This window comes from Pangasianodon hypophthalmus, chromosome 29, assembly GCF_027358585.1.
Source record: "Pangasianodon hypophthalmus isolate fPanHyp1 chromosome 29, fPanHyp1.pri, whole genome shotgun sequence".
In the NCBI taxonomy this organism is placed as follows: Eukaryota; Metazoa; Chordata; class Actinopteri; order Siluriformes; family Pangasiidae; genus Pangasianodon; species Pangasianodon hypophthalmus.
Window position 1 is genome coordinate 1,930,697 of NC_069738.1, and position 14,265 is coordinate 1,944,961.

The following is a 14,265-nucleotide window of genomic DNA, read 5'->3' on the forward strand; positions in this document are numbered from 1 at the left end:
CCATATCAAGTTACTCATTAATCAGCTGATAGTCAATTAATATGGACATTAATGTACAATAAACTCTGTTTCAACACAATAAATGAATTCAAATCATGAACTCGACTTCTTAAACATTCACAATCACGTGCTCAATTCACTCAGTATACCTACTTGAGATACAGAAAGCCTACTCAGTTAATCATGTTGTCAACAATGTGACTTTCACATTGTAAATAATTAACAATAATCAACATTCACTTTTGTCTATGCATAGAACTTTTACATCAAGTCGATCACATTCGCGTTTCTTACCATGAATCACATTATGCGTTCTCAACAACGCATTAAAATGGCTGCTCAGCACTACAGCATTTACATCACACATCAATGATAAAACTCACGGATCATCAACTCAAAGAAATTATTTGATCATAATATGAAGAAACATTGAAACAAGTATGACAATAAAAATCTCATGTAACTATTAAAGAGTTAATATCAGATCGTTTAAGCTTGTTAAGACTCACCGAGATTCAAGTTCACGGTGTACAGCTTAGCAGAAGTCTCAAATTCACAGAAGACAGGATACAACTTCAAAATCTAAACGCTCAAGTGCTTATGACAACTTTGTCATCTTGTAGAATGAGTATCAGCTCGCAAATCTCTCTAAAATGATGCATTTTAGAGTAATTAAATCAACTTCTCTGCATCGGCACAACAAGAATCTCACTCTCCCCGATACTCACTCGGAAGACCCAATTAAGGATAATTAATTTATACAAAATCTACCACAGACATTATTTGCTTTTACCCAGAAGTTCCACATAGGAGTTATTCAATTCAATTCAGTTTTATTTGTAAAGGACATTGCAATGGACATTGTCTCAAAGCAGCTTTACAGAACATAAGAAACAGAAAAACATGCAAACAAACAAAACATGCAACAGTCCTAGACGTTAGACAAAATGATCCCTAGTGAGCAAGCCTGAAGCGACTGAAGCGACTGGGGCAAGGAAAAACTCCCTTAGATGATATGAGGAAGAAACCTTGAGAGGAACCAGACTCAAAAGGGAACCCATCCTCATCTGGGTGACACTGGAGAGTGTGATAGAACAATGTCCTTTCTGCATTTATGTATAGTCATGTAGCGTTTTATGAGGTATATTGATTTGTAGGGTTACATATATAATTAAACAAACAAAACAAAAAACCTCTCGTTTAGGCCACACCCACTTCAGGTTTACATCTGAATGCAGATATAGATATGGATATTTGGATCACTAAACAGATACACCTAGTGAGATTGCATTAGTATGCACAGGTACACACACACCATGACTTTTACTATTGTGATTAACACACAGAGAGTCAATCACAATAGTAGAGATGTAATAGATTGATGTTGTGTGTTAAACTGGTTTCTGCCTTCTGGCCAATCTCTTCAGTTATAAAGAGGTGCAAGACTCCATACAGCCAAAGAAGAAAATAATGTAATTTACAGTAAATTAATTGTTTTTGAGAAAAGATTTGATTCACTGAGATGATATCACTCTTTGGCACTGTAGTTGTACAGATATTCGAATGCATGAATTCAGCTGTTACCAGCCATCTTGTGTCTGTAGAGCTATAGTCCCACTTTTATTAAATATTTCCTTAATCATTATGGTGTACTAAATTGTCGCTCTGTTATGTATTTGTTCTTACCTTTTTTATATTCTTCCACATCAAACTGACCAACATCGGATTATTTTAATGATGGAGTGTATTTACTTTATGCTCATATTTAGCGGTTTTTAATGCTCTTGCAAATGTCTCTTTCAGCATAAACAAGAGTAAAGTAAGCCTGCTGTCTATAATTTAGTCTTACAGGCATCAGTTTAAACATACTTTCTATTCAATTCAATTCAATTCATTTTTATTTGTATAGCGCTTTTTTACAAAGGTCATTGTCTCAAAGCAGCTTTACACAAACAAAAGTAAAACAAAAGTTTCTATGACAGAGGACCATTGCTTTTTATACTTTATTTGTACAAAAATCTGACATGCAGTTTTGAGAAGTAGCACAAGATTATACTGATTGAAGAATTCACAGAATATCCATTATTCAATAAATGTCTGTTCAAAACAACATAAATGTTAAGTGTAGTTATTCGTAGAGCTGTTCTGCGAGGCACAGATGGCTGCCAGTCGTTGGCTGTTCTCTTTCATCTGATGGATCAGCCTTGGCATGTCATTGTCATAGAGGAGCTCATTCCCTGTGATTTGCTCTGTGGCCTTCATCACATCCTCCATCACCCTCATCACAGGCTCCTGGAGGATGAATCTGCGAGTCTGATGTTCAGCCACGCTGGCCCTCCCGCTCAGAACACCCAGGAGGTGGACAGCTCTTCTGACTTTCTGCTGGAAATCAGCTACGGACTCTATCTGCTTCTTCACCCTCTGGATTTCTTCACGTGTCTGCTTCAGCTTGTCATCTTTCTGACTGATGTCATGTTTGGTCTGGGAAATCTTGGACTCGTAGTCAGATACTTTATGTTTGTATTTTTCCACTTCAGTCTCAGAATTTCTCACCTCCTCTTCAGCCACTCTCACAGCACGTGCTGCTTGATCCAATTCAACTGCGCCAGCAATCAACATGGCAGAACCTGCACAGAGAAAAACAAATGAAATAGTCAGAAATAACACTCTCACATGAAGATTATGATAGTCTACTCTACCTATCAGTTCTGTTATATCATTATGTTTATCTATACGCTGCAGTTCTCACCTGCAATCCATCCAAAGAATGGTATAACTAACAGCCCCGCCCCAACACCTGTGATGATTTCAGCATTGTGTCTCCTGTTTTCCTGATCCCGAAGTGTCTGTTTGGTTGAATTCAGATTTCCCCTGGCCTGCTCCAGAGCTCCCTGAGAGTCCCTGAGTAATTTTTCATTAGATGCCTGCTCTGTTCTCAGGTTTTTTAAATGAGTCTCAGTGCTACTCTTCTCACGTTGGAGTTTTCCCTCGTCTTGTGTAAGCCACTCTAAGTTTTTATCCAGACTCTTTAACCCTGAACTGGCCGTCTGTTCTGACCTCTGCAGATGCTGATGAGCCTGCACTATCTGCTGTCTGATGTAGTCGTAGTTGGAGCATTGCCCAGTAATAGGATGTACATCTGCCTTAATCAGGGCCTCGTAGACTCTGTTCAGAGAGGAGATGCCATCTTTTAATGGAACAATAACAGCCTCAGCTGTGTCCTTCAGCACAACTCTGCAGATACAGACACAAAATTTCAACACAGAAAATCAAAAAGCCTTAAGTAAAGTAATTTATTTTGATAATTTCATTTCTGAAAAATATTTATCATTGGATTTTTTTTGTAAGCAATTACTTTTAAAAATCTGATTATTGTTATGAATCATTTCTGTGTGAATACTGGTATTCAACTTACTCAGAAGAAGAAAGCTTAATCTGAAAATGGGTCATCTTAATCTGAAACAGAAAGTAAAAGTGTTGTAGGGGAAGCATGAAAAGAGAAAAGAGAGCATGAGATCATCATTACAATCCCCTCCAGTGTCTCTAGCCATCTGTGATATCTCTTGCAGAATGCTTTTTATTAAAAAAAAAAACAAAAGTACTCTATACACTGAAAGAAAGAGCCTTCACCTCAACTACACTTTATACTAGTCTCATGTTACGCTAGGTTACATTACATTGTTCTGATTTTCCTATTTATTTCCTTTTTGTCATAGGCTTTTTTTTTGGATATTTTACCAGTTTGAATCAAAATGCTCATTACTACATATTTAAACACAAAAAAAGAATCTAGTACTCAGAAAAGCATCATGCAATATGATTACCTTGACACAGCGTTTCTTAAAGACAGACCTCTAATTAAGGTGTGAAATTTGACCTCCTTCTGTATGCTGTTATTTCTCTTCTAGCTCACTGCAGTCAGTCATGTGAGATTTTAAGATGAGCTCCTTTTATAGTAAACTGTAGCAGAGGTGGGGTGAAAGGGGAGGGTGGATTACAGAGTATAAATTCGCAGTGGCTTTCTGTTTTGCTGCAGAGCTCCATTTGGACTGCAGACTTGGCAGAGATCCTCCACACCTTCACTGAAGACTATCAGGATATCAAGGTAGGAAGAGAGACACTGTTCTGAACAATTTTAAAAGATTTTACTGACTGTACACATTTACTCTTTTTTATACAGTTAGGAATGCAAGAGCGTCTTTTAGGTATGCAAAAAAGAGACAATGATTTAAAAGCCGTTATATTCTTGAATTGTCTTTGAGTGTGAAGGCTGCAAACATAAAAGTAAAAAGAAATATAACCAAAACATCCATTTTCAGCCCTATCCGGATGGGATTACATGTACATGGGGTCCTGGAGTAAATTTTATCTCCGTCCAGATCAGCACTGTGTGTATTTTTCTCAGTCCTCCTCTCAGAACTTTACAGGCTGAATTACCTACTGTTTTTCATTAAACTCAGCTCTGTGTGTGTGTGTGTGTGTGTGTGTGTATACTATCTACTATTAAGAGCACTATCACATATACAAGTCAGTGAATGCTGTGCATAAAAATAGAAAAAGAATCTGCTCATGTCATTTCAAAATGTTTAATGAATTGTATAAATACTCAATATGAAGAAATATTACTTTAGGATTTTTTTTAAATAATTGTGAATTTTAAATAACTGGGAATTCGCTTGCAGGCCTACTGAATTTTAGAGCCTTTGAGGGCGGAAATAAGATGCATGTTCCCACTGCTGTCACTCTCAACCAATCCCCTTTCTTCTACAAACAGACCTTGTTGATCTCCATATCTCCACTCTTCTGGGCTTTCCACTAGATTTTGCAGTGTGGCTTCTTAGTTCCACTGCAGGGAAACTGTAATTCTACAGCATACAAAGACATTGTAGGTAATTGTGTGCTTCCAACCTTTGTAACAGTTTGGGGAAGAAACACATATGGGTGTGATGGTCAGGAGTATGCATCATTTTGGCCATATAGTGTATATACAGCGTATGTGTGATATGTGCATCAGTACACAGAGAAATATATTTATACAATGTATAATGTACTTCATGTGTACTAACAACTGTGTCTAAAAACTACACTCTTAAGTCAGCTGGAGTGCAACGTAAGTAATTTAAATTAACTTAAGTAGATAAGTAATTTAATTATGTAAAACACTTTTAAAAAAGAAATTAATCTATGATGTATTTAAACATAGATTAATTATGATTGAATAATTACAATTGAATAGAGAGCTGACTTGGCTTGGGTTTATTAAATGTCTTTAATTTGCTCGTGCTTAACTGTAATAATCTAAACCACTTGGTTTGAAATTGTAGATGCTGCTGAATACATTTGCTTAATGTCTGTTTTGTGTCAGGCTGCAGAGATGGTGACAGTTGCAGGTTAAGAGTTTTATTTCTACAACAGGAAAACAAATCCAAAACGTAAGGCAAGATGGAAGTCAGGATACAGGCAGTAGTCATGTGATGTGCAGTCAGAGTAACCAGGGCAAAAGACAAAGACGTAAACCAATAAACCAGAACAGGAATCGTAACCAGAAACCACTATGGCAAGATAATGAGACTTGGTATTGCAGGTACAAGACACAGAGCGTATACTTCGCAGTCTGGTGGTGGAATGATTGTCCTTTTATACTGTTGGCATGAATGTGTAATTAAGTCCAGCTGTGTGCAATCAGTAGGAAGTTGAACGTGAACTTGATAGAGATAGAAATTTGTTTATTGCGAAAAAATATAATATTAAAAAATCATCGAAACTCGGTTTGTGTATATTCATATTGTGTATTTGTATATATTAATGTTGTGTATATTAAACATACAATCAATTCATGTTCTCTTTTAGCAAAGTAAGGAAGCCATGAATTCCCAAATTGCAAAGAAAAATCAAAGCCTCACCACAGCTGAGGAGATGAGAAACCAAACCAAGCTTGTGATGCAGCCGTATGCCAACTGGGAGGAGTATCTGACTCCTGGTCCACTCTCCATAGCCATCCTGGGAGAGCTGGTCTTCATCTCCTCCAAAACAGATTTCTCCATCAACAAGAACCCACCTAAAGAGGGCTACAAGTACATCAAATACCCAGATTCATTTCGTGCCTGCCTCATGCAGGTGTGTAACTCTGGCTGGTGGGCTTTCAACGAGGCCCATAAGAACATGGATCAGATTAGACTCCACACCATGGCAGTTCCAGATTACATGAAGACGGCTGTGAAGATCCTGTTCCAAGACAATGATGAGGTTGTTGAAGCCCACCTTCCTGATCAGCTGGAGAACATTCGTGTCATTGCAGATGATTGTCTTGAGTTGGCCAATGCAACAGAAAAGCGGTTCACTGATGTCATCAATATTATCCAGGAACTGCTGGAAGCATGTGTAAATGCTGAGCACTTTTATGGGGAGGAGCTGGATGCTATCAAGAGGAAACTGGATGAGGCCAAGATGAGGAAACAGTCATCAGAAGAAGCTACTAAACGCTCAGAGAAAGCAATGAAAGCCATGGAAGACCAACTTAAGGAAGCACATGCAGGTTACAAAGAAGCAATGGATTCACTACCCAGTGGATGGAGCATGATTGCTATGGATCTTGTCGCAGGCTTGACTGAGAGTGTCACAACTCTTGTTAATGGAGTAACAGCTGTGATTACCCAGCCAGTGAACAAACTCTGTAATGCTTCCAGAACAATTGCTGATACAAAGCATTACATTAAAGGTCAAGAATCTGCTGTTGATGGTGTTGATGTAATTAATATTTATAGCAAATCTGCAGAAATCCTGATGTGCACAGTGAATGTACAAGAGTTTGTGCAGGACAACACTATTAACTGGAAAGACTTGTATGATCAGAAGAATAAAGCTACATTAACAGATTTCCAGGCAGATCAGTTCAAAAGAATCAAGGAATCTTTAAAAGAAAGCCCAAACTGTAAAGCAAAAACTTATGCCCAAAGCATATGTGATGAGGGCATTGCAATCTGTACAAAACTAGCAAAGTATGCACCAGAGGGGAAATGTGAAGAAACCAAAACAAAAAAGCTGATTAAAAGGATCAGAAATCTGACTGAATCAGCTCGAAGTTTCGACAGCAAAAGTAAAGACGTCACAAATTCTCCTTCCCTGGCTCCCAAACCACCAATGATGTATAAAGAAGAAAGTAAATCTGGGAAGATGAGCGCTTCACAAAGAGAATCAGAGAATGCCAGGTTCCGCATAGAGCAGAGCCGCGCTCAACTGGACAAGACCAGAGAGATCTATGAGAAGAGTGTAGAGAACATGGAGAAGAACCAAAAGGAGCTGACTGAAATCCTGATCACCATGAGGAACTGCGAGGTCAAAGAGATAGACTTTAACACCACTATACAAATGCTGGTCAAAGGTATGGATGCCATGGGGAGAGTGAAGGAGCAGTGGGAGAAGATGGTGCGTTTCTTTCAGATGGTGTCCAACATCGTGAAAACCAGCCTGACAAGAACCCTTAAAGATTTTGTGTCCACATCTGAGAAAACACAATCACTTTCCTATAACGCAAAGCTCTTCTCCAAAGACCTGCTCTACAATCAAGCCTTTCAAGCCACTAACATCGCCAGCCTCGTCCACATGATCTCAGCAACCTACACCGAGGTGTCCACCAATCACATCATGGATCGTGTCAGCTCTCTGGGAAAACTGATGGCCATGGACAAGGAAAAGCCAGAGTTTCTTTCTGAGCGTCTGCAGTTACAGAGCTCCTGTGATGAGGCCCAGAAAGCCATCTTACACCTTGTCCTCAAGAACAAGGATGAGTTTGAAAGGAAGAGTGCTGCAAGACTGGAGAAGATTGACAAAGAGTTGCTCGCTATTCTCCCTGCTGCTGCTCCAGAAGAGATAAAGAGCATTCAAGCAGCTGTTAAAAGTGGATTCGCAGAGGAAGAGGAAGCAGACTACTACTGAGTGAATGAATAAAAAAAATTCTACTTGTCTACAATTATATCCAGTGAAACACCTAAAGCATGAAACAAGTGCAACATAATTATCATGGTATAACTATTCAGGCTCCTTGCTGTTTACTTAAACTTACACTGGTAATTTCTTACACATAAAGACTTTACATAATTTTTTTTGCAGTTGACTTGAAAATATTCTTCTCAGGAATCAACTTACATCGTATCATTCACTTTTGTTACATTTAATTAACTCACTTTAAATCTTCCATTCTAACTGCACTCATATTACAAATATTACAAACATTTATAATATTCTTGTGTATAATTAATGCTCTGTCTTGGCGAAAAAGTGACAAATTTATTTTGCTCTTCGAATTGGTGTGTTAAGTTGCTGTTGCTTTATTTGCTAACACACCTTATATCGTATTACATTTTTCATTATCTTTGCAGTAAACAAAAAGAAAGATTACTTACTTACATGTAAAATATGTATTACTTTGTGCTCAGTAATTTCTTATTTGATAATGAGCTTGCCATTAATTTCTCTTTATGTTATATATAACAAATAACAATGCAATATATTTAAAAAAAAAAATCCTTTCCCTGGAAAACTAGCAGGTGTTTGCTGATCTCATTTGCTTTTTGCATCTACCTAACACCTTATGTACTTACATCTTGTATTGTTATATTACAGACATGATCATTTACTTCACCTCCATCTCTATGTTGTGCTTACAATTAATGAATAAAAACTATTATAAAGGCAAACTGAATTTTTTTTATTTTTAAAAGGATTGTCAATGGAGCATTGATGTGAAATTGGGCCTCCATCACCGTAACAGCCCGGGTGTACCTGTTTAGTATCTGTCAAGTAAAAAAAAGTTTACAAAATTGATGCACTACAGCTGTGAAATAAAACAGATGTTGATTTATATACACACCTACTGTAAGTTAGCTAACTGCTGTTATGTTCATATGAAGTGAACAGCCGTCCTAACTCATTGTTTAACATAACACTTTTTGTAACTGTTCCCAACATTCATGTTTTAGAATCAACACCTGAAGCTATCACCATGGCAACATTTACATGAATGCACAAAGGTTGTGTACAGCTGATGGTTACACAGTCTTCTGCAAAAAACAAAAACATAATACGAGACAACATGACAATCACAATGCCACAAGAAAAAAAAGAATAAATCTCAGAACTGCTTTCACAAACAAACAAACAAACAAAAAACAAACAAACAAGGTCACTGGAAACGTCATCCTGGAAGCAGAGCGATGCGCCACTTCGATCCCTGGTACAGACACCTGTCTGTCTCTTTCTGTCTTTCTGACACTGTCTGTCTCTCTTAATGAGAAATCTTGCCCTACAGCGCCATCTGCTGTTAATCACAGTAACATTATGTTGTGCCTTATGTTGTGATTCTGTTCATTTTTTTTGTAATCGAACAATTTTTTATATACTAAATTCTCACTTTGTATTTTTTATCAGTAAAACTGGATGCTTATGACTCACTACACATCTGCACTAATTCTAATTCAATAGATCTTTAATGCCATGAGAGTCTGTTGTTTCTCATAGATATATTGTCTTTGGAAATAAAATAAATACTTAACTAATGTACTAAAAAAAGCCATGATTACCACAACTATAAAAAAATTATTTTTGAATTAAAAATACTTCATTTATAAAACATGATTACATATTTGATTGTTAAATGAATGAAGTTAATAAATGTATTTCTTTAAAGATCACATTTCAGATTTGTGTGTGTTTACAAATAATAAGTTTATAAAACATGAGTATATATATTTGATAAATAAACTAGCTCTGGGAAAACTGATGGCCATGGACAAGGAAAAGCCCCCATCTGAGCTTGAGCTTCAGCAGTTACGGGAATCCTGTGAGCTGCTCGCCATTCTCCCTGCTAGAGATAAAGAGCATTCAAGCAGCTGTTCAAAGTGGATTCACAGAAGAAGATGGAAGAGGAAAATACATTCACAGAGGAAGTGGAAGGGGAAGTGGATTCACAGAGGAAGATGAAAAGGACAGTGAACTCACAGAGGAAAAGGTGGCAGAATACAAGTGAATGAACAGAACTCAGAATCCCACTTTTCTACCACTATAGCCAATGGAAAAACTAAAGCACGAAAAGAAGTTTATTATATTATCATAGTTGTAGTATTAACATTTGATGCTGCATGTTTATTTTTTTCTTTAAACATCTGAATAATCACAAAAAAACATTCTTCACTTTTGTTACATTTCATTAACTAATTTTCAATCTTCCAGGCTAACTGACCTCATTTTACAACAAATACTGTATATTTCTGTGCATAATTAAAGATAATTTAATGGTCAATTGTAATAGTTATTTCACACTTCACACTCTGGCAGCACCTCGGCTTTCAGTCTAACAATGTCCCCAATGATGTAATTGTAAAAAAAAAAAAAAAAAAAAAAAAAGTAACACGCCCACAAACAACACCACTGTAAGCACAAAGAGACTTTTATGACTTCAAAAACTCGCTAGTATACACCAAGTGCTCAGAGTTTTTATGAGCTATGTCTACAGTTTAAATAAAATACACACAATACACTCATTTTAAATTTGATCATAACTGGGAAACACCTGCAAGGTTATTTTAGTATTTGTGCAACAGAAACAGAGCTAATAAGCTAACAAAAATAAATTTAAAAATGTTGTCACAAGACCTGAATATCTAAACCAGTATGTTGGGTTGTTATCCAATTAACCCAATAATGAAACAAATAACACAACTAAACTACCCAATATGTGCAACCCAGTGGTTGGGTTAAAATTCACAACCTGGTGTTTTCATGATTGGCGTTCATCAACATAAGCATGCAAGTACGAAGAAAGTCAGTGTTCCTATAACATTTGTAAGTCTGGTGGAAATTTTCAGTCAGGTTTGGCTTATGCAAAAATTTACACACAGGTTTACTAACAGATTGATAAATGAGGCCCAACGCCTGTCACTCTTAATGACAAATCCTGTCCTACAGCGCCATCTGCTGTTTGGTGGGTATTTTCTTTTTTTTTTTTTTTTGTATCTGAATAACTGATTTCCAAAATGATTTTGTACATCAAATTCTCACATAACCTGCCACTTCTGTTTTTCAACATGTGATAGATATCTCCCAGCAGGATAAAAATCTTCATGTATATGAGCTTTATCTCACTAACAGACTTCACATCATCATTAGCCAAAATAAAACTAATGTGGCTTTGAATTTAAAATATTTACAGCTAATATAGGCTGGAAGTTATTTTTTCAATAACAAAATAACAAAATAGTGAATTTTATTTTATAAATTAAATTACCCTTTAATTTAAAAAGACATAAATGCTCTCAGATGCACTGTGGTGCAGTTTTTTTTTAAATAAATCAGCTAGTAGGTTTTTCCAGGAGGCATGATAACCTGTGACATTTATTTGGTCTTCTCCTTTGGTCATATACAGTGACATTCAAAAGTTTGTGCACCCCTGGCACAAAATACATATTTTATTGAGTTTTGAAATTAACATTCTCCTGGAAATGTTAGCACATACGTTATTTTATATTTCATTAACTTGAGAAATAGAAAAAAAACATGTGCAAAAGTTTGGACACCCTGCTAGTTGCAAAGTCTTGTTAGAGCTTAATTGATTTATTATTCAGGTCAAGAATTGTCATTATCAATAACTATTTCAGAATGTAATAAAAGATCTGACTCTTCAAATCTTGTGCTAACATTCAACAACCTTGGGCTCCTCTAAGCAACTGACTGAGTATTTGAAAAGGAAGCTAACTGATGCCTAAAACACAGAGGAAGCCTATAAAAATATATCTAAGTGCTCAGAATTTTTTACTGTTTGAAATGTCATTAAGACATTACAGTTAAAGAGAACTGTGGAAATCAAGGCAAAGTCTGTAAGTCTGAGAGTTCTCTCAGATAGAACAGCCTGCATGCTGGGCAGAAAGGCAGAGCAAAATCCCCATATGATTCTGAGGACCTGCAGGAAGGTTTAGCTGACACAGGAGTGGTGGTGAACTCTTCTACTGTGCAGAATTGCTTCTGCATGGAAGAATCATCAGAAAGAAGCCTCACCTTCAACCACATCACAAAAGTGAATGTCTGAGATGGAAACATGGATTCCAGTAAATATTTGAACATAAGTGAAAACCTGTGTGTAGATCTTAAACATGCTGTGCATGCAAGATGGTCCAAGAACATCTCAGAACTAGAAACGTTCTCCACGGAATAGAAGCTGAAAATTCATTCACCATGATTAGAAAGTCTCTTAGCTGGCTACAAATAGTGTTTGCAAGCTGTAATATCTGCCAAAGGGTGTGTTACTAAGGACTGGAACATAATTTCAGTAAATAAGTACAGTCAACATTTGCTCATACCACTATTACTATTTTTTTTTTCCTATTTTGCACATTCCAGTATTACTAATTTATTTTTATTCTAATTTGCACATACCACAATTACATAAAATTATTCTAATAATTTACTTTTAAAAATAATAAAAATTTTATACTAATTTCTTTTTTAATTCTACTTTGCATATGCTACTATTACTATATGCCCACCCCTCCATTTTCAATGTTTATTATATATAAAGTAACTGGAATAATATTTTCATAAAACTTCATTTTCATAAAAATTTTTTTAATAGTTTGATGCAGAAGTCGTGTTTACTTAAAATCAACAACATACGTAATTTGCCAGGGGTGCCCAAACTTTTGCATTACTTATAAAAATACTAACTTTTTTCTGTAACATTTATTTTTTTTTTTTGAATGTTTGAAAATCTAATTTCTTATTATATTTCTTAGTAATGTTATTAACTTTCCCTGTAGCTAACTAGGCATAGTTTAGCTGAAGAAAGAAAAAGAAAGTTGACCAAGCAAGAGGTTTGTATCTGGGTGTGTGTGGGTGTGAGTGAGTGAGCAGTCAGATAGCTCTCAGGACCAGAAAACACCATGTTTAATACCCTGACCATGAGCATCAACATGCAGCACTGTGTGTTTACAGCTTTCATTTATTCATTCTTTGTAACGGCCTGGCCAGGGCTTAAATTGGTCTACTAGTTTGTTTACATTTTGCGAAACAGACCCAGAGCTAAATTCATTAGAAAATTTCACAGGTAGGTACAAACTAAAATAATAACAGTGTGAGCAGGACTTGAAAAAATAAAACAGTCCCATGCACGTCTATAGTTGAGAGCTGAGACCAATTATGAAATGGAGTGATGTAGCTGAGTTTGAGGAGCTGTCACAGACAGAATTCCTCACCATGACATAATAAATCATGGATATATTCTAAAAACAAAGTCAAGAGTGCTAACTGAACATTTTCTTTCAGTTTCAATTTCTCTGAAGGAGCAGCTTTTCCAGTTGGTCACCCCTGGCCAAAGAACATATTTTATTGATTTTTGAAGTAAACACACCAGATAAAGGGATTAACATTATCCTAAACATTTTCTTTCAGTTTCACATCCACTGAAAGTGCAGCCTTCAGGGAAAGTAAGGCTTTAAATTAAACACACCCGACAATGTTTAAACATTGAGCTCCCTATGACTCAGGGCTGAGGCTTACCGGCAGAAAGGGATTTATGTAAAAGGACAAGTTCCTCAAGCACTCAAGCAGCACATTCACACACTCAAAAGTAGAGTGATGAACACAGCACACAGTGAGGAAACACACCACCATCAACAAAGAGGAGGTAAAGGCCATTCTGTCATTTGTTCTCAGCTCCTAAAATGAACCAAACACAAAAGAAATTAGGAGAAGCACAACTTCACCATTTGACACAAGTCACAAGAAAATAAGAAAATAAAATAATCACACAAAAGATGGGGTAAGCAATCTCCATCGACCATTCTCAGTGAAATTCCGCCCAATTCTCAATTTTACTCAGGAATTGATTTAGCTAATGCATTTTTCTCCATTCCAGAACATTCTGATAGCAGATACTGGTTCTCCTTTTGTTTTAAGGGAAAAAGATATCAGTGGAAAAGTGATGCCCCAAGGGTTCACTGACTTGCCTAATGTCTTTTCTACTCGTCTTTGCAGAACCTCAAGGCCTTCCATCCACCTGCAGGAAGTAAGCTGATAGTTTACGTTGACGGTCTGCTTTTAGCAAGCCCCAGTGAGCAAGCCTGCATGCAGGACACTGAGGCCTTGCTAAACATTTTAACAGAAATAGCCACAAGTGAGAAATTACCTTTGATACAAACATCAGTTAAGTATTTGGAACATGTCGTTTCAGATCAAGGTCAACAACTGGACCCTGACGGAGTTAAATCTCTCAGAGAA

At 36.6% G+C, this 14,265-nt stretch overlaps 2 protein-coding genes across 2 annotated transcripts; one reads left to right on the plus strand and one right to left on the minus strand.

Annotated features, from left to right (window-relative positions):
- Positions 1-2,013: 2,013 nt before the first annotated feature.
- Positions 2,014-3,450, minus strand: LOC117596405 (uncharacterized). The gene is made up of 3 exons (XM_034301455.2): positions 3,416-3,450; positions 2,750-3,234; positions 2,014-2,627 (listed from the first exon to the last, which is right to left on the minus strand). The coding sequence occupies exons 1-3, from the start codon at positions 3,448-3,450 to the stop codon at positions 2,119-2,121; spliced, it is 1,029 nt and encodes a 342-aa protein (XP_034157346.1). The 3' UTR covers positions 2,014-2,118.
- Positions 3,451-4,048: 598 nt separating this feature from the next.
- On the plus strand, positions 4,049-8,874 carry LOC117596463 (uncharacterized). Its single transcript, XM_034301774.2, has 2 exons — positions 4,049-4,105; positions 5,851-8,874. The coding sequence occupies exon 2, from the start codon at positions 5,866-5,868 to the stop codon at positions 7,933-7,935; it is 2,070 nt and encodes a 689-aa protein (XP_034157665.1). The 5' UTR covers positions 4,049-4,105; positions 5,851-5,865; the 3' UTR covers positions 7,936-8,874.
- The last annotated feature ends 5,391 nt before the right edge of the window (positions 8,875-14,265 follow it).

Bases quoted from the DNA above. Each gene is read 5' to 3' on its own strand.
- LOC117596405 (XM_034301455.2), bottom strand. From the start codon at position 3,450: ATGACCCATTTTCAGATTAAGCTTTCTTCTTCTGA. The intron at 3,235-3,415 runs GTAAGTTGAATA...CTGTATCTGCAG, and splicing joins ATTAAGCTTTCTTCTTCTGA to AGTTGTGCTGAAGGACACAG. The intron at 2,628-2,749 runs GTGAGAACTGCA...TTCTCTGTGCAG, and splicing joins ATTCTTTGGATGGATTGCAG to GTTCTGCCATGTTGATTGCT.
- LOC117596463 (XM_034301774.2), top strand. From the start codon at position 5,866: ATGAATTCCCAAATTGCAAAGAAAAATCAAAGCCTCACCACAGCTGAG.